Raw genomic sequence first — 27500 nt, forward strand, 5'->3', positions numbered from 1 at the left:
TAAAAAAGGCGAGGAAGCCCATAAAGAAACTATAAGAGCTTATGGAGCTATGGGCTTCCTCAAATTAGACTAAGAAATTAAGTTTAAGATAGCACCGGGACGTTATACAATATATTATTAAAAAGACGAAAGAGTGCACACACACATTTATCCTTAAAAATACAAAAGCGTAAATACTTCGAAGAATTTGATGCTACTAACGATAAAGAAGAAATCTTTTAAGGTTTTTGCAAAACTGAGCGGTAGATCCAGATGACTTAATTTGACTGTCAAGAGAATTGAAAAATTTAGGGCCTTGGAAGCGGATTGAAATTTTCGTATATTAGTTCAAACTAATAGAAGATAAAAATTGGAATTGGATGAGTTTCTGGTGTTATAAGGATGAATATAATTAGCCAGTGTAAACATGTCATTAAATGAATTCGGAAGTAAACCTTTAGAGAAGAAAAACATAAACTTGCCTAAATGAAACAAAACAACATTACTGAATTTTAAAACTTCGAGATCTCGAAAAATAGGATCTGTATGGGAATCCGTATGAACGGAAACTCTATGGAAACCCTATTCCCCTATGGGAATCCGTGTGAACGGAAACCCTAAATGCACGAATTTTCAACCGGAAGAATCTTCGTCCGGTCCCGTGTGGATGTAACAAAATTTTCGGTAATAATATCTTGCCTGTTTGTAAAGAGGAAGAAACACATTTCATTAACATAAATCATGTTTGAAAGATGCCCAGGGTCAAATCTGTTGATCAGTGGAATCTTAACTGTTGACGGTGACTCATTCACCTTCTCGACCTAGTCCAGGGGAGCAAGGTTAAAAGAGTGGTGATAGCACTCTTCTTCCACAAATGTGACCCGAGTTCGATGCCTAGACGCGCCGTCTTAGGTGGGGTGAGTTTGTTAGCTCTTTACTCTGTTCCGAGAGGCTTTTCCCCTCTCCTCAAAAACCAACGGTTCATTTGAGTTAAAAAAAAATGGTTTCTGTGTACCATGTCCTCAATAATTTCCCCAGCGCTAAAAGAGTTGACACTAAATAAAGTCCATTCATTCCGTGTCAATAGCTGATGAAGTTAGTTTTTAAAGAAACTGAGGCACTGTGTCGCTGTTTTGTTTGACACAGGAAAGTTTAAAATTGGTACCATAAGGGGATTAAAAAGATCGGACCTTCCCATAAACGTCTTCGTTCTTACCTATGACCAAGGTTTAACGCTAGAAACTTGAGCTTTGGCTGAGCTATCCACTGTGGTCAATGAACTTGCCGATTCGGTTGTTGCTACTAGATTTTTGTTACCCATATTAGAGCCAGACCGCTCAGTTTCGTCCTGCGCTCACAGTGGCGTTTCACTTTTTTAGGTGTTTGATGGCAATGTTGACAGGAACACCATTGTGTTAAACAAGTTAACCCAATCAATCAATACCCGTTTTGTCCGCTTTTTGCCTGTGGAGTGGCATAATCGTATATCAATGAGAGTAGAAGTGTATGGATGCCCAGGTACTTGCCTAATCATGTCTGGTAATTATCAAGTGTAACAGATGTTATGAGTTGTCTTAGATAGCTCATTTAAGAATAAAAAAGAATAAGCACAACTGTTCGTGACAAGTAAATTGGGAAAATCCAGTTATTTAGATAAAATCAAATAAGAGGAATAATTCTAAAGCTTAATCTCTTGTCCTCGAATAATTTTTAGTGTCACGGACTGGTTATTTTTTTTTACTTACGGAAACGGACTGATTTATTCTTGAAACAAAGTAGAGTTGCTTATTATGTGGATCTTTCAAAAAAATGGGTGCAGCATGACATTTGAAGTTTTGGCTAAGGGATACTTTTCGAACATCGTTTTTCTCTAAAGATCCTTATACCAAAACAGGTCTTTTTATCGTTTCTTTCTCTTTTTATATTTAGCTTGCGTAACTCCTCTTGGAATGGAAAGTGAGGAAATTGCCGCCTCTCAAATCAGCGCATCCACAGTGCGAGATAGTAACAGCCCTGCACGACTTGCAAGGTTGAACCTGAAAGCAGAAGGCAACATTCCCGGGTGCTGGTCCGCCATGACAAATGACCTTGACCAATGGCTTCAAGTAGATCTGTTAGATTACATTACAGTAACACGTGTAGCAACTCAAGGACGCAATGGCCGCAAAGAGTGGGTGGCCAAGTACAAGATAGGATATAGTGATGATGGAGCAAAGTTTGAGATTTGCCGAGATTCAGAGGCCACCACGCCGAAGGTATACTAATTTTATGATATCTTACGAAGTAAAAAGATTCCTCTATCTTTGAATGCCTCCGATTAACTGAATAGACCAGTGTTTCTTGTCATTGTCAGTCGATATAATTAGATAGTAGCAGAAAAAATATAATCATTTTGGTGTTTCAGATCGATACAGGTTTGCCTCGTTTTGTTCAACCACCCTGCCGGCAGTCCGCCATCTTGAATTTGTTTTCGAGTGGCCGTAATTTTGATTAATTTTGGTCTAGGCATCTGGGTGGTATGAACATCGTTTTTTTTTCTTTTATCAAAAAAAGGTGATCACAACTGTGTCGTGTGTGTTTCCTTTATCAGGTGTTTGATGGAAACAAAGATAGTAATACAGTTGTGTACAACAGACTTCATCCTCCAGTCACTGCACGGTATATACGATTAATGCCTGTTAAGTGGTATGGACATATATCAATGAGAATGGAGCTGTACGGTTGCCCAGGTAATGCATTTATTAAAGTAGTCTGATCGTACGAAGGCCCAAAATACCTCGCACTATCTCCCCAAGCAACCAAAAGCGAAATCAGACCAAGTTGAGGCTATCGTTGGCGTGTCTTCTTACGCTTGCAGCCATCTACACCTATTTTGCTTCGAGTCCAGACTTAAAAACGCTAGTTTGTCTTGTATTAGTAAATAACGGCTTTTTTTTTCCTTGAAAAGATGATTGAGGTGCTTACTGAGCGCAAAATAACTCAAGGTCTCTGGCAAATAAAGGTCAGATGCCATTTTCTTTATTCTCTTGTGCCTTTTCATGAGGTTTCAAATTTAGATATGTCGCGCAATTCTGCGCAATGTGTTCGGCTTGATGAGATAAGCCATGAACTGGCGCTCTTTAGTGCGTACGGCAACGATAAAAGTGCGCTGAGAATGTAATTTAGTAGGTACTATAAAATAGCCATCTCGTAACTTGAACTCCAGCTTTTGTTAACAATTCAACGGCTCCACCTCGGAATTTATCGCGTGGGGTAATTTGCACTTCCTCATTGGTTGGCAGGTAGGTTGGTAGGTAGGTTGTCTTTATTTATAAACGATATATTTAAAAGCTGGAAGCTTGTGGGGTCGTGTACAATACATTACGTAGATATTAAAAGATAAATCAAATGAGCTTTTAAAATAAATCACAATACATTACTTAGATATTGAAATGTAAACAAAATGAACTTTTACAATATATTACAACTAATTTATATATCCAATACAATTAAATGCAATTTATGGACGGTACCTACTAATTCAACGATATTTTTGCCCCAGTTTATAGACCTTATTCATAAATGGCAGTCACATTTATATTCTTTTGTCCAAGTGCAAATTAGCCTACCAAGCCTCATTTTAGAGCAAGAATTCTTTTCAATTCACTGTATGGTATCCAGGCTCGGTAGGCTAATTTGCACTTGGACAAAAGAATTATAAATTGACCGCCATTTATGAATAAGGTCTATGATAATCCAAAAAGAAAATTGGGGGTAACCACGCAAATTGAAGCCCACTTATCTCTCAAAAACGCATGGTTACCCACAATTTTCTTTTTGGATACCAAGAGTACTTCATAAGATCTACTTTCTCCGGATGCTTTTGAACTGCGCAAAATAATCCCTGCATTAGTAAGCATCACCGATAGGAAACCCGAGTATCTCGAGATGCGCAGAGCGTATGCGCAATAACAATAGTAGGCACCGTCCTTAAAGCGTATTGAGAGTTATCAACGCGACATAGAAACAAATTATATACAAAATCTTCAAGTTTAAAGCTAGCGTCGAGGCTGATAATACGTTAAATTTAGCGGCCTTAAAAAGATCTCAAGTTTTGAGCTTTTTTGCAAGATTACCTTGACTTGGGTCAGCAAAGTCAGCGTATTTAGAGGACAGCATGTTCGACAGGACAGTGCCTCTATATGCGATGGAGTCCTTTATAAAACGTGTTTTGAAACGTGGTACCAGTAGTGTGGCGCGTGCTCTAATTGAATATGAGAGATCGCGTTTCTTCGCCATACAGTTTATTAGGGTGCTAGGCAGTCTTCCGTTATAAGCCTTATGCATGCATTTAAAAATAGCTAATTTATAGTAAAAACGAATAGTGGACCACTCTTTCGGTAAATTGAAAATAATTCTACCCAGTGTACAATGCAGCCTTTCTAAAGAATCTAGAATATCGGAGCCAGTGCACCCAATAAAATAAGGCCATAGTTCAAGCTGGGCAATATAACCCTCAAATAATAATCGTGAAGAATTTTTCTTGGCAGAAACCTCTGCTTTTTTTAATTAGCATAGTTTGTTCACAAAGCTCTTCATAAGCTTCTTAAGCTCTCCTATGCTGCACTGCAGTCTTAAGAGTCGTTATTTAATGACCGAGTGAGAGTGGAAAGAGGCTAATTAACCGAAGTGGTATAATCAGTGCCATCCGACGACAAGAGAATCGCACGCGATGTGAATTGACTCCACCTTTTACCATTTAACCGGTAGGGTGCGCTTCAGCGCTTGGCATGGAAACTAAAGAAATCCCAGATGCTCAGATCAATGCTTCTTCACAGCTTGATGAAGATAATGCTCCAGGACAGGCCAGATTACACCTAAAGAGGATAGGTGACAAACAAGGGGGATGGTCAGCACTTACAAATGATTTTAACCAATGGCTTCTTGTGGATCTTGGTAGCTTGACCATGGTAACGCGTGTAGCCACGCAAGGAAAGAATGGATTCGACCAATGGGTATCCAGATACAGGTTACAGTACAGTATCGATGGAGCCCAATACAGTTACATCACGAAGTCCGCCAACAGTTCTGCACAGGTGACTATCATTTGGCACTTTACACAACTTTCATTTGGGTCCTCACGTAGGACTGCATCCCCTGGTTGTCCCCAAGCACTTCATTCTTTTTTTGTCTACAAAAAAAACGACTGCTTTGATTGGAGACCAATGAATGATACTTAGTGTTATCGGAAACTAACTTTTATTCCGAGTACAGCCACCTCTCCTGTAATAATTTACTCCTATATGAAATTTTTCGCGTCTTAATTTTGTTAAAATTTCAGGTATTTTATGGAAATAAGGACAGCGAGACTGTTGTTTACGGCATTTTGACTCCTCCTGTCTTGACGCGCTTTATCCGAATTTTACCAGTCGAATGGCATAATCACGTATCAGTAAGGCTTGAGCTCTACGGATGCACAGGTATTAAACAATGACTTGAAAGTGCAAATCATTTTTTTTTGCGTGTTTTAGTTGCAATAAATGGATGAATATCTGTTCTGTTATATCTTTCCTAAAAGAAAACTGAATGAAATTACTTTCACTAAAGTGAACCGAAGACAACTTGAATAGAGCAGGGGAAAAACTTGTGCAATCGATTATGTCTCAGTCTGGTTTATGGTGACACAAGATTTTTGCCGATTTCGCCTGCAAAAAAAAGTGTGCCAGATTATGATGGTAATAGTAGTTCACGCTTTAAATTCTGTCGGTTGTTTTCATTTGACAACAGAATATTGATGCGAAGAAGTTATACTCGCACTTAAGTGGGCAATTTAAGCAAATGTCTCTTATAAACGCCTGAAAATTTCTGGTAGCTTCAAAGGGAACCACTCATGACTGCTTCGAACCAATGGGTCCTGCGATGCAGGTGCAATGCTCTACTAACTGAGCTATGAAGCCGCACAGTTGGGATCAGGTCAATGTCTTTCATTCCTTAGTCCTTTACACGAGAACATATGAGCCTAACAAATTAACCTGCTCCCAATTGTGTGGCCTCATAGCTCAGTTGATAGAGTATTGCACCGACATCGCAGGGGTCATGGCTTCGAATCCCGTTGAAGCCGTCTGAGTTCTTGACGCGTCTATATAGAAAAAGTGATAATTGCTTAAAATTTCCAGCTTAGTACCTATAACCGGCACTTCAAATATACATTCATTCATTTGTTAATTATTCATCTTACCCCTGATGTTTTAAAGGTGCAAAAGATTGACTCTTCAGTTTGACTCGATGAGGATTGGCAAAGACACAAGTGGCACACATGGTTGATGACAATGCAATGCGTGCGGCGTGGAAATTATTCTCTGCATGCGAAAGTGTTCCAAAGTCTTCCACCGAGGATTTCGGTCTTACCCTTTAACTGTCAATTTCCGCTTACTCGTCAATGGGGACCCCCCTCGGGGGCTTAAAGAGTTAAATATTTAACCAAAATTCCACCTGATTTTTTGGCGCTCGCATTTTGAACATCCGAACGAAAATAGAATGATCTAAGAGTACGACTCTTTTTTTTTTTTTCAAGAGTGCCTCAATGTTTAGCAATAATACCCTTGTGTTCAAATATCTCACTTTTTATAGCTCCCGTTGCCATTACGACTGCACGACCTCGGTGGTCAACGATCTCCACAGTTGCAGTCACCTCATCCAATGAAACGGAGATGACTTCTATTCCAATGAATGACGTTACACCGAAAGAGCCTCAAAGCGCTAAAAAAGGAAAAGGTATGGATTATTTTATTTTAAATATGTAAGCATGTAAATAATTATCACGCACTTTCTCACAATTCATAAACGAATGGGAGATCTGCACCACGGCAAAGCATAATTTTCCAAACATGTTAAAAATGTTGGAATCCTTTTTGTATCAACACTGCTGGGTCTAAGGTAGTTGATCTTTGGTTTGTAAAATCGATAAATCCTTTCACTTGGACAGGAAGCGAGGATTTCGGAATGCGAGTATGAATTAAAACGAGTACTTCTGGATCAATTTATAAATTTACAAGTGAACAAACGTCGCATTTTCAGTAAGATCAGTTTTTAAGATTTCCATTGTGAGATATGTACTTGTACCGCTATCCTGGCTTCTTTTTCTTCTCTTGTAGGGTCTAGCGTTGAAGTAATAGTCACACCCGTGTTGGTGTGTATTTTTATTGCTGCCATCATATTGGCTGTGTACTTTTACCGAAAAAGGTGAGATGTGGATCAGGTCAATGTGCAAATCCTCAAGTTTCATTCTTAAAAAAAAAATGTGGCATGGGGAGTGACAGGTTTACCGTTTACCGCACCTTGTTTTAAGATTTACATTTCTGGGTCATTCCCATAGGAAAATTAGAGGAGGAAATTCCCAAATTTCCACTGACAATATGGCTTAATTGGGTTGGTCATATTCGGTCAAAGCAACAGGGTAACCATCTTTTTAGTTGATTATTGCGCGTAATTACCATGAACGATCGATGAGTTGGTAAATGGTAGGTGGCAACTATAGAGACCCGAGATGACTTGTGCTAAATAATCATGTTCTAGGAATAGAGCTAAAAAGAATGATGGCGGAAAAGTGTTATTCCGGAGGTAAGATTGATCAATAATGTTTATGAAAGCGAATGACATGCGATTATTTGCATTATCTTGTAAGTCCCCTCTTTAAATCGGTTAAAACCATATCCAATTTTCTGACATCCACACATTACACCCTACTGAAGTGATACGACCAATTTCATTTGTATTCCCATTAACTGTTGTTGTAATTCACTCGATAGCTTCCTCGTCCATTTTGATGCATTTTTTGTTATATAGAAAGCCTGCGAGTTGATCCCTCGAGGACAGTGAGCTGCTTTACCCTCTTTTCTCTCTCCATAACTTGCTGTGTCTTGAAATACTATTTACCAGAAGCTAGGCCTAAGAGAAAGATAACTAAAAGTGTCAATAAAGCTTAAGAAAACAAATCTATGTAGATGCTTCAGATTTCTTGGTAACAAAATCAGCTAACCATATCTTCTGTCCTGGTTTTCTGACTCGTACAGGATCTCCTTCACTCAAGACTTGCAGGTCTTCCACATTTTAGTTGTAGTATTGTTTTTGAATTATTGCACGCAGGCTAGACTTTGTTTAATACTCTGGGTAGGATATTGTGGTTCCAATTACGTGGGAGTGGTTGGCAAGCGGGTTCTTGTGTGACGTTCCGTTAGCATCTGTTTAAAATGAAGAGTATGATTTCTTTCGAGATGCCACAAATAGTATCAGCATGAGAACCACAAAATCTGACTGATCCAAAAACCCCAAACGAAAGAGCTGTGATAAACTCTTTCGTGACAATATTTACAGTAATGTTAACTTTTCCTCCAATTCAGTAGACAAAAAGTGGTTTCTTTTCTTTTTTTTTTTTTTCAATGCTAAGATTAAGTGCTATGATGCACTGTTTGACGCTTTTACGTTGAAGCATAAAGGAGCGTCTTTTACCAGTTTTCCATCTCGTTGCGATTTAAACCAAAAGACGACCATTTTAAGGTTTTGCTTCAAGACTGCTGAAAATGTTGAAAATAATAGTTTTCACTAAAAGTGCCTTTTGAGGCTCAAACGCTCAATTCGACATCTAGGACATAAGTTGTGGAATTCTCTCTGAGGCTGTGATAGTATAGGAACATCGAGAACCTTTTAAACTGATTTTATTAATCATTTTCCATTTCATCAGTGCTGTATGTGTTTTTGTATAATTCTAGTCTTTTGGTGAATGCAGATTTTTTCCCAAGGACTACTTTCATTCAATTTCCCGCGTTTAAGCTTTATCTCTTCTGAGATCGGAAATTGGAGATGAAGCCCTACCAGGGGTTTCAGGGAACAAGATAACATGGCTTATTTGAACTGGGGAACAGGCTCGGTAACAAAAGCCATGTCTTCAAAATGCAACTGTTTGTGACGTTATCATCTTTAAAGAAAAATGAAGGGAGAAGATGTTTTGAAATGAAAGTTTGAAAGATCAGTTTAGTTAAACAGTTGCAAAGATAGAAGCTCAATATATATATATATATATATATATATATATATATATATATATATATATATATATATATATATATATATATATATATATATTAGTAACTTTATATTTTTGAATATTTTTGTATTTTTTTAAACTTTAAAACTTTGACGTTGTTATTTAGGTCAAACAGTAATGACTCAGTCGACTCAGAGGCAAAGTTTTAAGGACAGGTAAGGCTTAAGATAACTTAACAGTTTCCTGCACAGCATTCAACGCTATTCAAAGAGACAAAGAAAAAATGTCATCAAGAACTGATCTCTAGTTTACTGAAATTGTTATTCTCATGTAATTGTTAAAAGGCTCAAAACTCGAGCAAATATTTTTTCGCCTTATGTGACACTGCTTAATATATTATCAATACGTTGATCGTTTCTGACAGTGTTATTCTTACCATTTTCACCTTTAAAATGACCCCACGAGGTTGCCGAAACATCGCTCTCTTTTATTTTTTTTTACTACTACTTTATTATTATTATTGTTATTATTATTGTTATTATTGTTATTATTATTATTATTATTATTATTATTATTATTATTATTATTATTATTATTATAACGCAGATTTGCTTTCTTTTTTTTTTTGCCCTTGTCCATTTGAAAGTTGCTTCATATTCTGGTTGGTCCGATTGTCTTCTAACAAGCAAGCTAAAAGCTAAATAACACGTCTGAATTTGCTTTACTGACAGGGTCCAGTTGAGGTCCTGGAATATCCAACTCAAGGCAACGGAAGAGGACAGACTTTATGAATTCCATGCATTTATTCAAATTATTCTATAACTGATTCCATTAGGAAATATGAGACTTGATTCAAATGCAAAATGTTACATGCAATGATCCAAGAACATATTCTCAGTAGCAATAATAGTAATGTAACTTTAAGTTAATATAGCATACAGCCCGCTACACAAATAAAACATGAATTTGACCAATTTATCAACAAGCTCGCAAAAATCGCAGTGATCTTTACGTGGGTCAAAACTACGGCTTACACCAAGTCAATAAAAAAAAAGAAAAACAACCCAAACAATTGAATAATCAAAATTTGTTTCCGAGTACCCCGTAGACACCAGCACAGCTCAAAAAAACACAACAACAATAATATATTTATTCGATTTTTATCGTGATTTTTATCATTTGCTGTTCAACCATCGTAATTTTTTTTTTTTACTTTTTAAGTTCACGAGTATGGCCCACCATTCGTAAACACAAAAAAGAAAATTCGAATCTTTCACAGACCGGATCAAAAAATACTTAATTAGCAAGGCCTAGTCGGAATAACAATGGCTCTCTTGTCCTCCGCCATTTTAGTCCGGTATATGAGGGAGGCGCGGTGGCCTCATGGTTAGTGCGCTCGACTCTGGATCGGGGCCTGGCAGGGGACATTGTGTTGTTTCTTGGGAAAGACACTTTACTCCCACGGTGCCTCTCTCCACCCAGGTGTATAAATGAGTACCGGCGAATTTAATGCTGGGGGTAACCCTGCGATGGACTGGCATCCCATCCAGGGGATCCTAGTCGCTTCATGCTACAGAAACCGGAGATAAGCGCCGACCCGATGGGCCTTCTAGGCTCGTAAGCAGACTTTACCATATGAAAGTCTACCCCGAACTTCGTAATGATTCCGAAATATCGAAATGGTTCCGTGGGTTCGGAATGGTACCCATAATTGAAATAGTTCCGAAAGTCGCAATCCTTTCGCCATGTTTTCGAAATTTTGCTATTCCCTACCTGCACAAATCCCATAATGCAGTTCATCTTGGGGGTTACTTGCATTAAAATTATGGATATGCGGTTCACTGAAGCATGATACAGTCCCAAGTGTAATGACCTTGTAGTGTTTTTTGTGTATAAATCTCCCTAAAGTGTATTGCATCATGGGATTTTGCAAGTAGTGAATTTTCTTGAATTTTCGTTGCCCGAGGGGAATTGGGCCAGAGTTCAAACCAGTCACCTTGATAAACTGACACCTATTCAACTCCTATGTACTTTGAATATTCCATTGAAAAGAATGACGCCCATGTCACTTATCAAATAAGCATGTCATTTAACTTTAGCAACCTCTTACTGTTGATGTTTCTTGAAAAGTAAAAGGATTATGACACGATTGTCTAAACGGGCCCATTTATCGTTGTTTAGGCCAAAACGGACAACGCATGTTTTAGTTTTACATTTTTCCATGTAGATAGCCAATCGTAGTCAAGTAATGGGCATATAAGACTGTTCGAAGGTATATCACCGGTTTCAGGATTTGGGGCATATATGCGGCCAGTGATTTACGGGCAGTCAACACTACAAAAATTACAATCCGTATGGAAAACCATTTTGTACAGGCCATTCTACACATGCTTAAATAAATATCGTGCGGCTCAAGCACAACCTCATGTGGCAAAATAACATTATCTCATCAAATTGATTTATGCGGCCTTAGTAGTTCAGTCATTCTGTTATTTTTTCTTCATACAAAAGTAAGCACTTTTATTTATTTATTTATTTATTTAACGAGGGTAACAATAAATAGCTAAGAGCTAGTAAACTTGTGGCCCTCGAAATCAAATAATTTTCAAAAAAAAAAAAAAAACTAAAAACTAAAAATTAATATAACAAACTAACTAACTAGAAGTCTGTAACAATTTATAGAAGACAATTTAACTCAAGCTAAATATGAAAATGATTTAAGCTAAGCTCCTCCTTAAAAATTAAATTATTCATATTCTTCTTAAAGGCAGAAAGAGATCCTTAAATTGCACATCTAACTGAGAAGGATTTCCCAACTTCTCTATGTACGTTGTTGCACCCTTTTTACTGATTATGTTTTCCATTTTTTTCTTTTGTCATATGAAAACAAAGTTGATGTTTATAACTTATGATTACCGTATTTACTCGAATAAGCGCCGTCCTCGATTAAGCACCGCATCTGGGACGAAAAAGTTAATAAGCGAGCCCTGGAATAAACGCAGCACCGCCGATGTGGCGCTACCTCGAGGAATTTCGTATAACCTGGAAAAAAACTATAAGTTGTTCCACAACGACAAAGGAATTCGCTCTCACCACTGATATTTTCGCTCTCGTTATCATGAAACTCTCGGGTTTTTTCACCGCATAAATTTCTCTCGTAATTCTAGATTTACTATCAGTTTAGTATCAGTCCATAGGAAAATTAACAGATAGAAAGCATACCGTTGAATAAAAATATAGAAAAAGCAAATTTGTCCGGTACAATGTTTAAATGTGCGCCACCCTCGAATAAGCGCCCCACTTGTGGCGCGAAAAATTAAATAAGCGCCGCGGCGCTTATTCGAGCAAATACGGTTAAGCAACCCTTACATGTTATTGTCAGGCAAGCTTAAGCATTCCGTTGAGGTGAATAATGAAAGAACGAGAGATTGTTGGACGCAACTTTGGATTCCTGCCCGGGTTTTTGCACTGGATGAGCAATTACCAAATGATTGGCCGTGTTACTGTAGTTTTTTTCAAAGAACTTTGTTTTCTCCTTGCCTGAAAAAGCTTTTCTCAGTCAATAGTGCAAACTAAACAACACATAATTAATTAGAGATCGCATGAGAAAATCACAGTCAAAACTAAATTCAAGCAGAGAAGAAAAATGATCCAATAAGTGAATACAACCTCAATGCCCTCTACTGCTGACTGGGATTACTGCCATTTTGGACAAGACGATTTATGAATTCCCTGAATTGCAAATAAATGCTAATGTTATAATTGCTATCATCGGAAAGTGGATCAAAAGTTTATTGAAGAGCACTTGTCAGAGTATTGTTGATGAGAGCAACAGGTACTCTTGATACTAAATTGTCAGGAGCTGGAGGAGGCCCCTCTGGGTCATCACCATATGTGTCCAGAAGACATTTCTTATACCTGCATCGGGAGATCTATAGCTCAGCAGACACCCAGAGGCCCAAAGTTGATGTGGAGTCAGGTTATTCTTCTCAGTTGATATCGAGTGATAATTGGTCACATTGTGAACTCGTCCAAGAGTCTTTGTATTCTTGGTGAGAAAATGTAGTGCAGAGCATACATGTCATTTCCAGTATCTAAAAGCAAATAGTCCTCCAAAAATAAGAATATGGATCGAAATACGGACACTACACACTCTAGAACATCCCTCCAGTCTTTCAATTCCAGTGTTCCGCACACTTGACCCTGTCAAAAAAACGTCCGCGGTTTTCTCCACGAAACGATATCATAAATTCTCTAATAGCTATTTTTATCCTCCATTACCAACCGTAAGACGGTAGGGATATCCCTATTCAAATGATCCCTGTTGAAAACAGCCTAAAAGAGTTGTTGTCCTGTTTTTATTGTTTACTCTCAGGCACAATATGGTTCTGGAAAAACCGTCACACATCCATGGATGCAAAATCTCCGGTGCCGCAATTCCATAGTAGTGTCCATGTGGCACAAATAATTAGGGTGTAGATCACTGTATGGCCAACGTAATATTGTTGGTTCCCATCTCTTTGCCGTGTTGATGGGATGGATCAACACGAGCAATACTCTCCCTCACCCTCCAGCTTTGGATATATACCCCGCATTTCCGAAACCAGCCATGACATTTGTTTCGCCTGTGCGTGAGATATGTCCAGGCTTGACATGCACGCGGATTTCAATAAGCGTCACAAAGTGTCCCCTTGCTCTTCTCGCCAACTTCAACATCACTTGTGTCTCAGAATACAGACAATTTATGTCACAAAATGTCCCCCAAATGCTGTTCTTTAAGTAAAGATTAACTGCTTCATTTAACCAAAGCTAAAAATAACGCTAACCTTTACGCTTACCTTATTGTTGAACATAGGTAACAAATGCATAGACTTAAAGGGACACTTCGTGTTGGATGTCAAAATTGGCCGTGCATCTAATTAGGGCCAAACCTGGACATAGGTGCTGTGCGTGGGAAAGCATCTAGCTCCTCTTGCATCATTTCATCCAAATTGGTATCTTGAATTACTGAAAACCGTTCGAAATCGAAAGAGAACCCCAGTTCTCTGCGCCTGTTGTATATTGTCTGTCTTGAGACTCTAAGGTCTCCTCCAAGGGCCCAGCTATTTAAATTTTGTCTGCGCAGTGACTTTTTAAATTCACTGCGCAGACACAAAAGCTGTTCAGACGTTATCACGTACCTTGGCCTTCTTGGACGAGGGCTGCTCTCCTGGTCGCGTATAGGCATAGCCATGCATTAGAGGAAGCTTATACAGCAATGTATGAATTGCTTTGAGATTTTCCTGTAATGTCTGTAGCTCTTAAAGTTCATTTGGATTGTGATTGCCACTGTGCTGTAAATGAACATTGATGAGTACCGTATGTCGCAGTTCACAAAGGATGGGGTTGGCATAAAACTCACAACGCTCTCGATCCTGCCTTATGTTAGGCACTTCTGTTTCTACTCCTCGCAGCATAGTGCGAATAATGTTGAGGAAGCGAACAAGATCATTGTCACCGAAAGTCCTAAAGGAAAAAAAAATACATATATCATTCAGTTGGTGCAATGAATCAGATGCACACTGCACTCAAGGCCTTCTCTTTGTTGCTGTTAAAGTTTTCAAAATGCAGTCCATTTCCATCCTTGCCATGAGTAACAGCAGAAGAGAATAAAATTTTACATAGCCTATGGGTGACAAGGGAGCCCAGTTTCCAAAACAGTAAATTGGTGGTTTGGTGTTAGCCGACTCACCCTGCACTTTTCAAAAGGACAGCTATAAAGTCCTTTTAGAGAGCAAAGCAATGATGGATATATTTTTGGAACCTTGTCGCTTTTCTACACTTTGTAGGTTATCATTATTTTTAATCCATGATGTTACTTGAGGCATCTCAAGCATTGATCTTCGTCGACCAAAAGAGCGTGACAGAGCCGCTATGAGAATGGTATGCTAAAATTGATCCGAGACTCCTCCAAATTCAAGTCAATTAAAGAAGATCCAAATTTGTTACGAGAGTCAGCTTCTCAACTCTTCCTCAGAAAGCTGAAATCTAACGTGCATCGATAGTATATTTTATAAACGTAACGTTGGATGAAAGCATTTGTCACATCAGGGAGGATAACCTTGATATCAAACTTATATCTAGTAAGAGTGAACTCAGAACTTTTTTTCACCTTGCCACAGCTCCGACACATTTTCTGTTCAATGGGTCATTCTATGACCACGTATATGGTGTAGCTGACCGTAGGGTTAGTGAAAATAAAAGGTTTCGAATTGTCCGCGTTTTGATGTTTCCGGTTGCTGCTTTAATAATTAAATCACTTCCTTTGCTTTCTTCTATAGAAAAATTCATTGCCTAACTAGTGAATTCCACGGTATATTTTACGCTAACGATGCCATGAGTGCGATATCGGTTTTTCGAGTGAAATTTACTTTAGGATTCACCCGTTTGGCAATGAATTTTTCTTGAACCGCATGAGTATTAACAGAAAAGAAGCTCACCCTCAGCAAGCGAATGGAAAAGGAAAAAATCCATTTCAGAGTCAATAGCCAGCGAATAGGAATCACGCTAAAATAAGAAGCCATAAAAAAACTCTGTCAGTTCAAGGTCAAAAAAAAACTTTTACTGATGTACACGTGATACTGGTCAGTGGATACGTTGTTTTGACAGGTGTCAATTGATCAAAAAAAGGATGTCCAATATCAAAGATGTATGCTGTAAACTAGCATAATACTGGTCACATTGGCATACATGAAGGGGTGGACGTACGGTCGATGACCTCATGGCTATAAAACCAAAATTTCTCGCATCGATGGGTTACCATATTTTCTTAACAACGGTGCTCCTCGTGCTCACGTACGCCTTTGGCGCGCGCGGAGCTCCGCTATTACATGAATTCGCAACACCCTAACATTCGCTTTACAATGAAAATTGAATTAGATCACAAATTAGCTTTCCTAGATGTTCTGGTGGAGTGACTTCAACCTGAATGATCTTGAGAATTTATGCCTAAAAATTCAGAAACCATGCTCTGAGCCATTTCTCGTAGTAACTTGATAAAGGCCACCTTGCTCTTCCGTCGAACGTTTCTCGCACTATGACACCCTGAGCGGAAAATTAGACTCTTTGGTCTGGAATACTATCTGATGAGTGATTTGAATTGCAATATGACCTCACCGAGTTCGACTCTAATACACGTTTACTTTGTGAAATTTCCGATATATATGGGCTATAACAACTTATAACAGAACCAACTAAAGGATGTAATATTTACAAACTGCATTAACAGCGTAGTCTGTTCAGGAGTTTTGCATTTTGGCATCAGTGTTCACAAACTCACTTATGTTTATCGTAAACTATCTTCGTTAGTATAAGTGTTAACTAACTATTGCCTATTCCCTAGTGTATTATATATTATCTGATTTAGTGTTTTAGAACTTCTTTTAAGTGCTGTAATGTATTAATGTAAAAATGACATTGTTTAGTCGTAATTTGAATAAATTATTTTAACTATATATAGATGTGAAAAGTCGTGGGCGTTGGTTGGTTGTTGAAATGGGGCAAGGTTGTGGACGTGTAGGAGAGCAAGTAGTTGGAGAACGAAATCCTGAGGGTAAAAGTGAAATGAAATGAAAACACTCCTAGGAGCCATTAGCGGGAGCTGCCGGAAAGAATCCCTTTGTCAGTGGCGGCGAATGAGGAAAATCCTTCAACGAATTAAAGTACCTTGAGATAAGCAAGCAGAGGAGAAAACTCAAAGAAAGTGACGAGGGTGCAGTAAAGTCTGAAAGGCGAAATTGATTGCCAGAAGAGAAGATGCGAAAGAACTTGGGTAGTGTCGAAAACGAAGACCCAATGAAACGAAGGCCGAACACCTAAGACCTTGAAAACGAAGACCTCGAAAACGAAGACTGCGAAAACGAAGACCCACTCGAAAGAACGGACAGGTTAATTCAAATATTATTTTTGAAGAGTTAGTCCTAGGCAGTTCTAAGGGCCGATTACAAGAGCCCGTCTGGCCCGATTAGGCGGGCTGGCTCGTTTAGCCGAGACCCCAACACATCTGAGAAAAATCAAGTTTGCGGCTAACCGGGCTGAGATTTTTTCATGTATTGGCTGGCGTTCACCGGGATAGCCCGGTTAGCTGGGCCAGTGATTTCTAACCACATTACTCCACTTTAGAGCAAAATGGCCCACTGAATAGTCGTTTTTTACATTTAAATAAAAGATGTATAACAGCAAACCTTAAGGCTTCTTTAAATTGTAGACTGGTGAATTTTAATAACAATTTAGCCACCACTTCTTCTTCTTCTTCTTGTCTTTTCTTCACACGACATATTATTAATTCGATCAGTGTTACACGAGAACTGCGGACAGTGGACTCGGACTGCGGACCAGGTATAAAACGAGGACCAGGTATGAAACGCGGACCAGGTACAAAACGCAGACTGCAGACTAGGTATGAAACAAAAAATGAGTTTTCAAACACGGAGTATGGAACAAAATTTGGTTTGTACAGGCCCAGATACTGTGTCAAAATATTATCGCTTACGCAGGAATGCTCAGTTCGACTGGGGTAGAGAAAGTAAGAGTAGAGATTTATCACAAATGTTAATCCACCAATTTAAAAAGGAAAAGGAATGGAAATCAGCATCTCCCACTGAAGTCCTTCAAATTTCTCGATTTCTAAACATAAATTTGGTAACCCGCGAAGGATTTCATAAATTACTTTCGTGTCTTACCTCCGATAAATACAACATACAAACGTTTTGCAATTTCAACTAAAACCTTAATTGAGCTATAGCTATTGATCGTCGTTTTTAGAAGCCAAAAAATATTCAGTTTAACTCTATGGTTGCTAATTATGGTGCGAAACATTTTTTCCCACAGTGTTTTGTATTCAGTCGGCATATTATACCCGATTCGCAGTCCGTGTTTTATACCTAGTCCTCATTTTACACTGATCATGACTGTTCTAAATTTAACCCAAACCGGGTTGGTTCACCACCTATAATACCTGGCGGAAACCCATCCTGGCAAACCCGACCAGCCAGACTGACCCCGGCTCATGTAGTCGGCCCGTAAGGGGCCGATTTCATCAGCCGGGCTGGTCAAGTTTGTAGGGATATCTTTCAGTCCGGTATTACATGAGTTGAGCCAACCCAGCTTGGACTAAATTTAGAATATGTAAATTGAAGAAAGATAACAACAACAAGAAGTAGACAGACGTTTGTCTCGCTACCGTCTACCGGGTACTGGCTAACCGGGCTGCGATTTTTCCATGTAATCTCAAACTTGATTTTGGGTGTTTTTCTCAGACGTGACAGATCTCGGCTAAACGAGCCAGCTCGCTAACCGGGCCAGCCCAGCTCATGTAATCTGCCCCTTACATGAGCCGGGCTGGTCGGGTTTGCCGGCATGAGTCTCAGCCAGGTATTACATAAGTTGAGCCAGCCCGGCTTGGGTTAAATTTAGAATATACTTTGTGAAAAGAAGATAAAAACAACAAAAAGAAGTGGAGAGACGTTTGTGTTGCTAATTTGTTATTAAAATTCCCAGTTCTACAATCTAAAGAAGCCTTACGGTTTACTATCTTATATCTCTTATTTTAACACAAAAAGCGACGATTTTGTGGGCGTTTTGCTTTAAAATGGAGTAATGTGGCGCGGCTAGCCGTGGGCTAACCGCGAGATGTCCAGGTGAAAGCGATTACAGGAAAAAATCTCAGCCAGGTTAGCTGGGCTCCCGGCATGGTCATGTCTGGATCTCGGCAAACCTGGCTGAGATTTTTCGATGTAATCCCAAATTAAAGTTGATATTTGGTGTGTTTCTCAGCTAAGATGTGCCGGGATCTCGACTAAACGAGCCACCCAGCCTGACCGCGCCAGCTCGACTCATGTAATTGGCCCCTTAGATCTGCTTAGGGCTAACTATTAAAAAAAAATTACATTTGAATTAACCTTAACGGTACGTTTTTTGTAGTGGGTCTTCGTTTTCGAGGTCTTTATTTTCGAGGTCTTCATCTTCGGGGTCTTCGTTTTCGAGGTCCTCATTTTTGAAGTCTTCGTGTTTCTTAGTTTCTGGTCTTGGATAATTCTTAATAGAATCAACAAGGGCCGTTCTTGGTTCAGTACAATCTCCTCCGACTCGATGCCAACGAAGTCCACTGTAGACATTGCAATTTTGCATCTGGAAGGTCGTGCATTTAGTTTCCATTCACGTAGTCGTTGCAAGATCTGTTGCAACTCAAAAATGTACTGAGGAAACTACGCAGGCGTATCTAATCAACATCGTCAATATATGAATCTGCGAAGTCTAGCCCTTTTAACACAATGTCGGACATCTTTCTTTGAAAGGTTTCCGGGGCTGTTTTCATCCCGAATGGCATAACTAAAAATTCGTACAAGTCTTTAGTTGTAATGAAGGCAGACTTTTCAATCGTACTTATTTCGAGGGAAATCTGCCAGTATCCTTTCGTTAGATCGATCGGAGTAATGTATTTGGGAGAGGCCACTTTTTCGATCATTCTTTCCATGGATGGGATCGAATAGGCGTCCATTTTAGTAATGCTATTGAGTTTCCTATAATCGACACAAAACCTAATAGTTCCGTTTGGCTTGGGAAGAGTAACAATAGGGGATGCCCGCGGGCTTCTTGAGGGGCGAATTATACCAATCTCCAACATTTTCTCAATTTCTTTGTTTACGTCTTCCTCGAGTTTTTGTAGAACGGGTAATTTACCGGTATCAGTCTTGTGGGCAGCTACATGAGTTAAATTTGGTCTTCAGAATTCAGCTGACAAATTCCTAACCAGTTGCTTCTGTGATTCAGTCAACTCGTCTGAAATCGATACATCTTCGCAGGTCTTCATATTATCAAGAGTTAAGACGACTTCTCTGGTGATTCTTTCATAACTAGAGTGGCTATCTCATCTCTGGAGTATGCCATCTACTTAGCAGATTGATATGGTATAAGTACGATGCTGCTTTCGCTCCTTTCCAGTGTCTAATTCATAGTTTAACCCATCTTCTAAAGCTTTCGTTACTGTATAAGCCACTTGCCATTGCATTTCAAGTTTACTCCCCAGCGAAGGTAGCAAAAGTAACGCTTTATCTCCAACTGCCAATTTTCGTTGAGAACTGTGAATATCATACAAGCGTTTTTGCTTAACTTGAGTTCGTTCCAAGTTCGCCTTAACCACTTGTTGTCACAAGTCTTCTCCGAACCCCAAAAACATGGCTTCCAAGGTTGTCCTCCGCAGGATTCCTTTCCACCCAACTCTCTTTCACCACGACAAGACGACCTCTTACAGATTTGTCAAAAGGTGCCTGCAGAAATTGTGAAAACAAGCCAATTCTGCTACCGTCACAAACTTGAAGAAAAGCTACCCTCCCCACCCCTGTGCCTTGGTCAGACAACCAACAATCACCTACCCACACCACAGTGTGGGTTCACTCTAATTGGTGATCAAAAGCAAACTATCATTGAAGCCTAGACTAGTCCAGGAAAAATTGCCAATGAAGGCATGCTACAGGGTAAAGTCTGACTTAACAAGGCCACAAACTCTAACTGCAGTTAAAGTCTCAAAGCAGCAACCCCCCCAGCCCTGTGCTTTTGACACACAACTCAGAGTTAGAACTGTCCCTGGGCTGTTTGGCAAAGCAGGCCTTGACGGCAAGCCCCCTCAATTTTGAGAGGCCACAATGGCATGAACACGGGCTATGCCCGTGCTCAAGCGAAAACTCCGGTAGCTACCTTTTAGCAAATTCGCTCAGATATTAAGGGCCAAACGCCTACAATTCAGTCAAAGATCGGCTGATCACACTCGATTTACTCAGCCTGGCTCACAGAATGCCATTCTGGAGAGAAACGCACAGATAACTATAAATTTCTAACTGGATTTGTCAAAAGGTGCCTGCAGAAATTGTGAAAACAAGCCAATTCTGCTACCGTCACAAACTTGAAGAAAAGCTACCCTTCCCACCCCTGTGCTTTGGTCAGACAACCAACAATCACTTACCCACACCACAGTGTGGGTTCACTCTAATTGATGATCAAAAGCAAACTATCACTGAAGCCTACACTAGTCCAGGAAAAATTGCCAATAAAGGCATGCTACAGTGTAAAGTCTGACTTAACAAGGCCACAAACTCTAACTGCAGTTAAAGTCTCAAAGCAGCAACCCCCCCAGCCCTGTGCTTTTGACACACAACTCAGAGTTAGAACTGTCCCTGGGCTGTTTGGCAAAGCAGGCCTTGACGGCAAGCCCCCTCAATTTTGAGAGGCCACAATGGCATGAACACGGGCTACGCCCGTGCTCAAGCGAAAACCCCGGTGGCTACCTTTTAGCAAATTCGCTCAGATATTAAGGGCCAAACGCCTACAATTCAGTCAAAAATCGGCTGATCACACTCGATTTACTCAGCCTGGCTCACAGAATGCCATTCTGGAGAGAAACGCACTGATAACTATAAATTTCTAACTGGATTTGTCAAAAGGTGCCTGCAGAAATTGTGAAAACAAGCCAATTCTGCTACCGTCACAAACTTGAAGAAAAGCTACCCTCCCCACCCCTGCGCTTTGGTCAGACAACCAACAATCACTTACCCACACCACAGTGTGGGTTCACTCTAATTGGTGATCAAAAGCAAACTATCACTGAAGCCTAGACTAGTCCAGGAAAAATTGCCAATGAAGGCATGCTACAGTGTAAAGTCTGACTTAACAAGGCCACAAACTCTAACTGCAGTTAAAGTCTCAAAGCAGCAACCCCCCCAGCCCTGTGCTTTTGACACACAACTCAGAGTTAGAACTGTCCCTGGGCTGTTTGGCAAAGCAGGCCTTGACGGCAAGCCCCCTCAATTTTGAGAGGCCACCATGGCATGAACACGGGCTACGCCCGTGCTCAAGCGAAAACTCCGGTAGCTATCTTTTAGCAAATTCGCTCAGATATTAAGGGCCAAACGCCTACAATTCAGTCAAAAATCGGCTGATCACACTCGATTTACTCAGCCTGGCTCACAGAATGCCATTCTGGAGAGAAACGCACAGATAACTATAAATTTCTAACTGGATTTGTCAATAGGTGCCTGCAGAAATTGTGAAAACAAGCCAATTCTGCTACCGTCACAAACTTGAAGAAAAGCTACCCTCCCCACCCCTGTGCTTTGGTCAGACAACCTTTGAGAGGCCACAATGGCTTGAACACGGGCTACGCCCGTGCTCAAGCGAAAACTCCAGTAGCTACCTTTTAGCAAATTCGCTCAGATATATATATATATATATATATATATATAAAACCAAAAAATGGGTAGAAGTCCTCATCAACTTAAAAGTGCTAAATAGTTGAACTAGAGCAAGAGTGAGGTTATTTGGTCATTTAATCGCTACTCTGAGTTTCATGCTCCATACGGAGCAATCTTCAGGCAACTGCCAGAAAAAACGGTTACAATCAAAGATATTTGAAAATACAGAACAATAGACAATAGATGCTAAGTTTGTTACGTGACGTGTCACACAGGATCTTCATCATTAACTAAGTGAAAATATTTTTTAAGACAAATTTGCTAGCATGTCTACAACCCGATACAAGCTCATTTCTCCTGTTGAGAGTTGACATTTCTGGCCTGCGTAATATGAAAAATTTCTCCCACAGACACAAGTTGCATCTCTCAGTTACATTCGAATAAGACCTAGCTTGTTTCACTTTCCGCCATCTAATGTCATATGCAATGTTCCGATCTTTTAAGCTCCATATGTACTTACTAAGCTCGGTAGCATTTTTGTACCGCTCATTACGAAATGAACATGTATGGTTTCTGTATCTTAATTTAAAAGCAGTGTCGCAAAGTCCGATGTAGGTTTCCTTTGTGGTGTTACTGGTGACTTCAGCCTGGTAGATGACATTTTCCGCATTGCAGTTTCCATCCATAGGGCACGAGTTGGGTTTCCGGCAATTACAGTTTTTCTTTTCATTATTGGTGCGCGTCGATTTGTTGAGTTCAGCTTTCTTATGATTAGATATTATTTTTTCGATGTTACCCATGCAGCTGTAACTTAATTTTAGTGTGTTACGGTTAAAAATTTTATGAAGGGGGTTAGATCTAGGGAAATGCTTATCGATAAGTGAAAGAAAGCATTTCCCGACGTTTGTTGCCGCGCTCTTGCTATACGGCGGGTTAAACCACAGAATATTTCTTCGTCTAGAGCTTTGCGGACGGGGTTCCTGGCTCGGCGCGAAAGACCTCAATAACCGAGAAGTTGCTATCTAAAGCGCTCGACTTTGCCTCCAATTTTCGCCAAATCACAAGCCACGAGGGTGAGATCATCCTGCACGCAGAGAGATCACTGTTGTTCAGTGACAATTGCCCCTGGGAGAAGAGAACAGCAAACAATGAATTCGATGTCACCATGGGATCTTTCGATGGAGCTGAAACATGTGAATTGGTTGGATGCTACCTTTTGTCCCTCCTCACCAAGAAGTATGGCCAAAACATCGGCTTATACCGAGACAACGGACTCGCAGCCTTCAACGCGAAGCCACGGGAAATGGAGAAGATTAAGAAAGGGATATGCAAAGTCTTCCGTGACAACGACTTGAAAATCACAGTCGAAGCAAACACCACCAAGGTCAACTTCTTAGACGTCACGCTTGACCTCAGAAGTGAGAATTTCTACCCTTACATGAAAGAGGGTAACATCCCATTATATGTCCATAATGAATTCAACCACCCACCATCCATCCTGAAGAACATTCCCAAATTTATTCACAAAAGACTATCTGAAATATCATCGGATAAAGAAAGCTTCGATAGCGCTAAAGGCGTCTATCAAGAAGCACTTAACAAAAGTGGCTACCACTATAATCTGTCTTTCACGCCGAGCCAGGAACCCCGTCCGCAAAACTCTAGACGAAGAAATATTCTGTGGTTTAACTCGCCGTATAGCAAGAGCCGCGCAACAAACGTCGGGAAATGATTTCTTTCACTTATCGATAAGCATTTCCCTAAATCTAACCCCCTTCATAAAATTTTTAACCGTAACACACTAAAATTAAGTTACAGCTGCATGGGTAACATCGAAAAAATAATATCTAATCATAAGAAAGCTGAACTCAACAAATCGACGCGCACCAATAATGAAAAGAAAAACTGTAATTGCCGGAAACCCAACTCGTGCCCTATGGATGGAAACTGCAACGCGGAAAATGTCATCTACCAGGCTGAAGTCACCAGTAACACCACAAAGGAAACCTACATCGGACTTTGCGACACTGCTTTTAAATTAAGATACAGAAACCATACATGTTCATTTTGTAATGAGCGGTACAAACATGCTACCGAGCTTAGTAAGTACATATGGAGCTTAAAAGATCGGAACATTGCATATGACATTAGATGGCGGAAAGTGAAACAAGCTAGGTCTTATTCGAATGTAACTGAGAGATGCAACTTGTGTCTGTGGGAGAAATTTTTCATATTACGCAGGCCAGAAATGTCAACTCTCAACAGGAGAAATGAGCTTGTATCGGGTTGTAGACATGCTAGCAAATTTGTCTTAAAAAATGTTTTCACTTAGTTAATGATGAAGATCCTGTGTGACACGTCACGTAACAAACTTAGCATCTATTGTCTATTGTTCTGTATTTTCAAATATCTTTGATTGTAACCGTTTTTTCTGGCAGTTGCCTGAAGATTGCTCCGTATGGAGCATGAAACTCAGAGTAGCGATTAAATGACCAAATAACCTCACTCTTGCTCTAGTTCAACTATTTAGCACTTTTAAGTTGATGAGGACTTCTACCCATTTTTTTGTTACATATATATATATACCGTAGAATGAAGAAATGAATATATATATATATATATTCATATATATATATCAGATATATATATATATATATATATCTGATATATAACAAAAGGAGGAACTGTGGTATAATTAATTTTGCTGTACATTTACCACTTTCAGATGCTCCTGAATCAGCACTTTTTTGAAAACTCGCTACATCACAGCTGTCTTCCGGACTATTGGAAGCAGCCATCTCGGTGTATTTTCGCTTCTTTTCATTCCTCTTTTGACAACGATCATTTCGAGCAATATTTTTAACGTTTTTATGACCAAAGTTTATTCAAGGTGCCAAGCCGGGGCTTGTTGTGTCCAGAATATCCGCAAGCCTTCCTGTTAAAAAAAAAATACAATTTATCCTCCTTACTACATTGTTTTGCCACAGTTTTACAAACGATTTATACTAACCTGTAATGAAGTGATTTCTACAAACACGATTGTTTTCAGCTCTCTTGTCGTCGAACTTCTTTCTGTAAATATTCGCGAACCACCGTCGTCGCCGAGATTCACTCAATTTACGCGTTTCTACTCCCTTGTTTTTTTTATTATAGCTGGAAACCTAAAAAAAAAAAAAAATTTTCTTTGTCACTGGCATTATTGTGTCCGCAATTCTTCACCGCACAAATATAAATATAAAGCTCGAAAGACTTAAAGGATTTTAGCAAAGACGACCATCCTCTTTTTTTGATATCAAGCGAACGCTGGGTTGTCCACCAGCATGGCTGCCTTTCAGTTTACGTGCCTCTGCATAATTCGCTGTGACGTCACGTGAAAACGATCTATTCCGTCACGCTTTTCACAAGCCTCTGATATCAAATTATATCATATGCCATCAGTGGCAATTTACGCAACTTCCGATATATGATATCTAAAAGCGGAGGGTTGACTAAAGCACACTGCAGAAAAACGATAGTCACGTTTCGGCATACTGATGAGATGGTCTGGTGGACTTGGATATGGCTTATGAGCTCACTAGTATGGTCGGCCCTTAAATCTGCTGGTACGTATTACATATCGTCAGTTGTCTCTAAGTTTCAGGAGCAAATCAGGCGAGAATACAAGGACACCCAACAAGAGCATTAAGCCAAAAGCCTTTGAGAAACATTTTGAGGCTCCTTGCTATGTGTACAGACTGTCTAATAAGATGTTTTATCACGTACAAGAATTTATGTTCAAAAATTTCAGGGAATGATATCATTTGATAGCCGAACGTTAACTTGCCTGCAGACCTTTTGCTCCTCCGAAACTGCTAGGTGACCTTTTTAAGTGCCAAAAATTGCAAAAATATCCCTCCCGATCACGCAATAGAATACTTTTCTCTGGTTGCGAACCTTTTAGGTGATGCTTTAGTAAAGAAAGCTACATCTGGTTGGCAACGTAGAGCCGAAATTCTTTGAACAGATTGACTCTCCCGAACACAAATTTTACCGAAGATTATCATTGGGTGCCCCTGAGAATATCGAAGAATTATGGAACATATAACAGTACGAGGCACTATGAGTCGTTCATAACACCCCTTCAACTGGTATGACTTAGCAAATTAACCAAAGAGAGACGTGATGCGTTTTGTATTCAAAAAGCCATTACTGTACGTGGCATGGAGGGGCAATAGTGGAACCCGGTTTATTTAGTGAACTTACGCATTTTGAGAAGGTTTGCTCTTTGTTATTTCATGTATCATAATTTCCCTGGTTTTGGGATAACCGACGAATTCCGCTTTCGTTTGACCTCATCCGATATCACGTCTTCACTGAAGAAAAAGTCACGCAATCACAGGCCCACACGTCAGGAAAAATCTTCATTTTTGCTGCTGCAGTGAGTGAGCCCGAAGAGACATCATCACAGTAAAGCGATCGCTGTTGAAGAAAGGTTCTGTAAAACATGATTTTTTTTTCAAAGAATGTTTCGACAGTTGCCGTGACAGTTTTCAAAGACAACAAGTAATTAGAAATCCTCAAATTCCTGAATTCTAGAATGAGGGAGGTCAGAATCATCAACACATTTTTCACTTACTATGCCCAGGATACGACCAATCTTTTGTTTACTGTAACAAATCATTGTATAAGCTACGTTGGTGATTAATTTCCTATCGGTAACTTTAATTGGCCTGTATTGTGATGCAACTCAACTGCAACTTTTTTCATTGATGTATCTAGCTGAATTATTTTCTGTGTTGCTTTCATCGTAGTTTGCATAACTAGCGAAAACGGAAGTTACAACGGAATCCTCAAGTTTTTCACAATGCTCGGTTCCTTTAAAATCTATTTACATTTTGAAAAGTCTAATACCAAAGTACTTTGCAAGGATAAAAGGGTACAAAAATATTCTCTGCCAAAAGGTACATTTAATTACATTGTTATTTCTGTGGTCGAATACCGGCAGCAATCGACAACTGTAGAAACCGGGAAACAAAGGTAAAAATGCAAAATTTGTTTTCATGATCACACTTCAAACTAAATTTATTGTTTGAGGGTCAAATTTCACAGCTCTTGCGGATAAGGAGTGGGGATTCTGGGCAACAGACTGCATTGCGTCACGAAAGAAAACCACATGGGTCTCTCATCCAGATACGGGGTAAACTTTTGTGAACTTTTTACTTGAAATACCCAAAAGATATCCTACTTACAATCTCGGTTGATTTTGTTGGGAGCAGCAAAATGGACAATAGAATTAC

At 39.6% G+C, this 27500-nt stretch overlaps 2 protein-coding genes and 1 long non-coding RNA gene across 4 annotated transcripts in view; 2 read left to right on the forward strand and 1 right to left on the reverse strand.

Moving 5' to 3' along the window:
• LOC138024826 (uncharacterized) overlaps positions 1-10070 on the forward strand; it is a 437788-nt gene extending 427718 nt beyond the window's left edge. The window contains exons 24-33 of the mRNA XM_068871999.1: positions 1359-1497; positions 1909-2234; positions 2570-2708; positions 4729-5054; positions 5300-5438; positions 6589-6732; positions 7113-7200; positions 7534-7578; positions 9168-9216; positions 9733-10070. Of these exons, the coding sequence (XP_068728100.1) occupies positions 1359-1497; positions 1909-2234; positions 2570-2708; positions 4729-5054; positions 5300-5438; positions 6589-6732; positions 7113-7200; positions 7534-7578; positions 9168-9210 (1389 nt within the window). The 3' untranslated portion in view covers positions 9211-9216; positions 9733-10070. The remainder of the gene's footprint in view (positions 1-1358; positions 1498-1908; positions 2235-2569; positions 2709-4728; positions 5055-5299; positions 5439-6588; positions 6733-7112; positions 7201-7533; positions 7579-9167; positions 9217-9732) is intronic.
• A 409-nt stretch (positions 10071-10479) lies between these two features.
• On the reverse strand, positions 10480-25551 carry LOC138024859 (uncharacterized). 2 transcript variants are annotated; one of them, XR_011127070.1, is made up of 6 exons: positions 25235-25551; positions 24941-25159; positions 19721-20307; positions 15481-15547; positions 14182-14506; positions 10480-13095 (listed from the first exon to the last, which is right to left on the reverse strand). It is a non-coding gene; the product is annotated as an uncharacterized lncRNA (long non-coding RNA). The 2 variants fall into 2 exon arrangements; XR_011127071.1 differs by lacking the exon at positions 19721-20307.
• Positions 25552-25695: 144 nt separating this feature from the next.
• LOC138024841 (uncharacterized) overlaps positions 25696-27500 on the forward strand; it is a 49164-nt gene continuing 47359 nt past the window's right edge. Inside the window, exon 1 of the mRNA XM_068872031.1 lies at positions 25696-25826. Within this exon, the coding sequence (XP_068728132.1) occupies positions 25763-25826 (64 nt within the window). The 5' untranslated portion in view covers positions 25696-25762. The remainder of the gene's footprint in view (positions 25827-27500) is intronic.

The sequence above is a fragment of the Montipora capricornis genome, chromosome 11 (genome assembly GCF_036669925.1).
Source record: "Montipora capricornis isolate CH-2021 chromosome 11, ASM3666992v2, whole genome shotgun sequence".
Classification (NCBI taxonomy): domain Eukaryota; kingdom Metazoa; phylum Cnidaria; class Anthozoa; order Scleractinia; family Acroporidae; genus Montipora; species Montipora capricornis.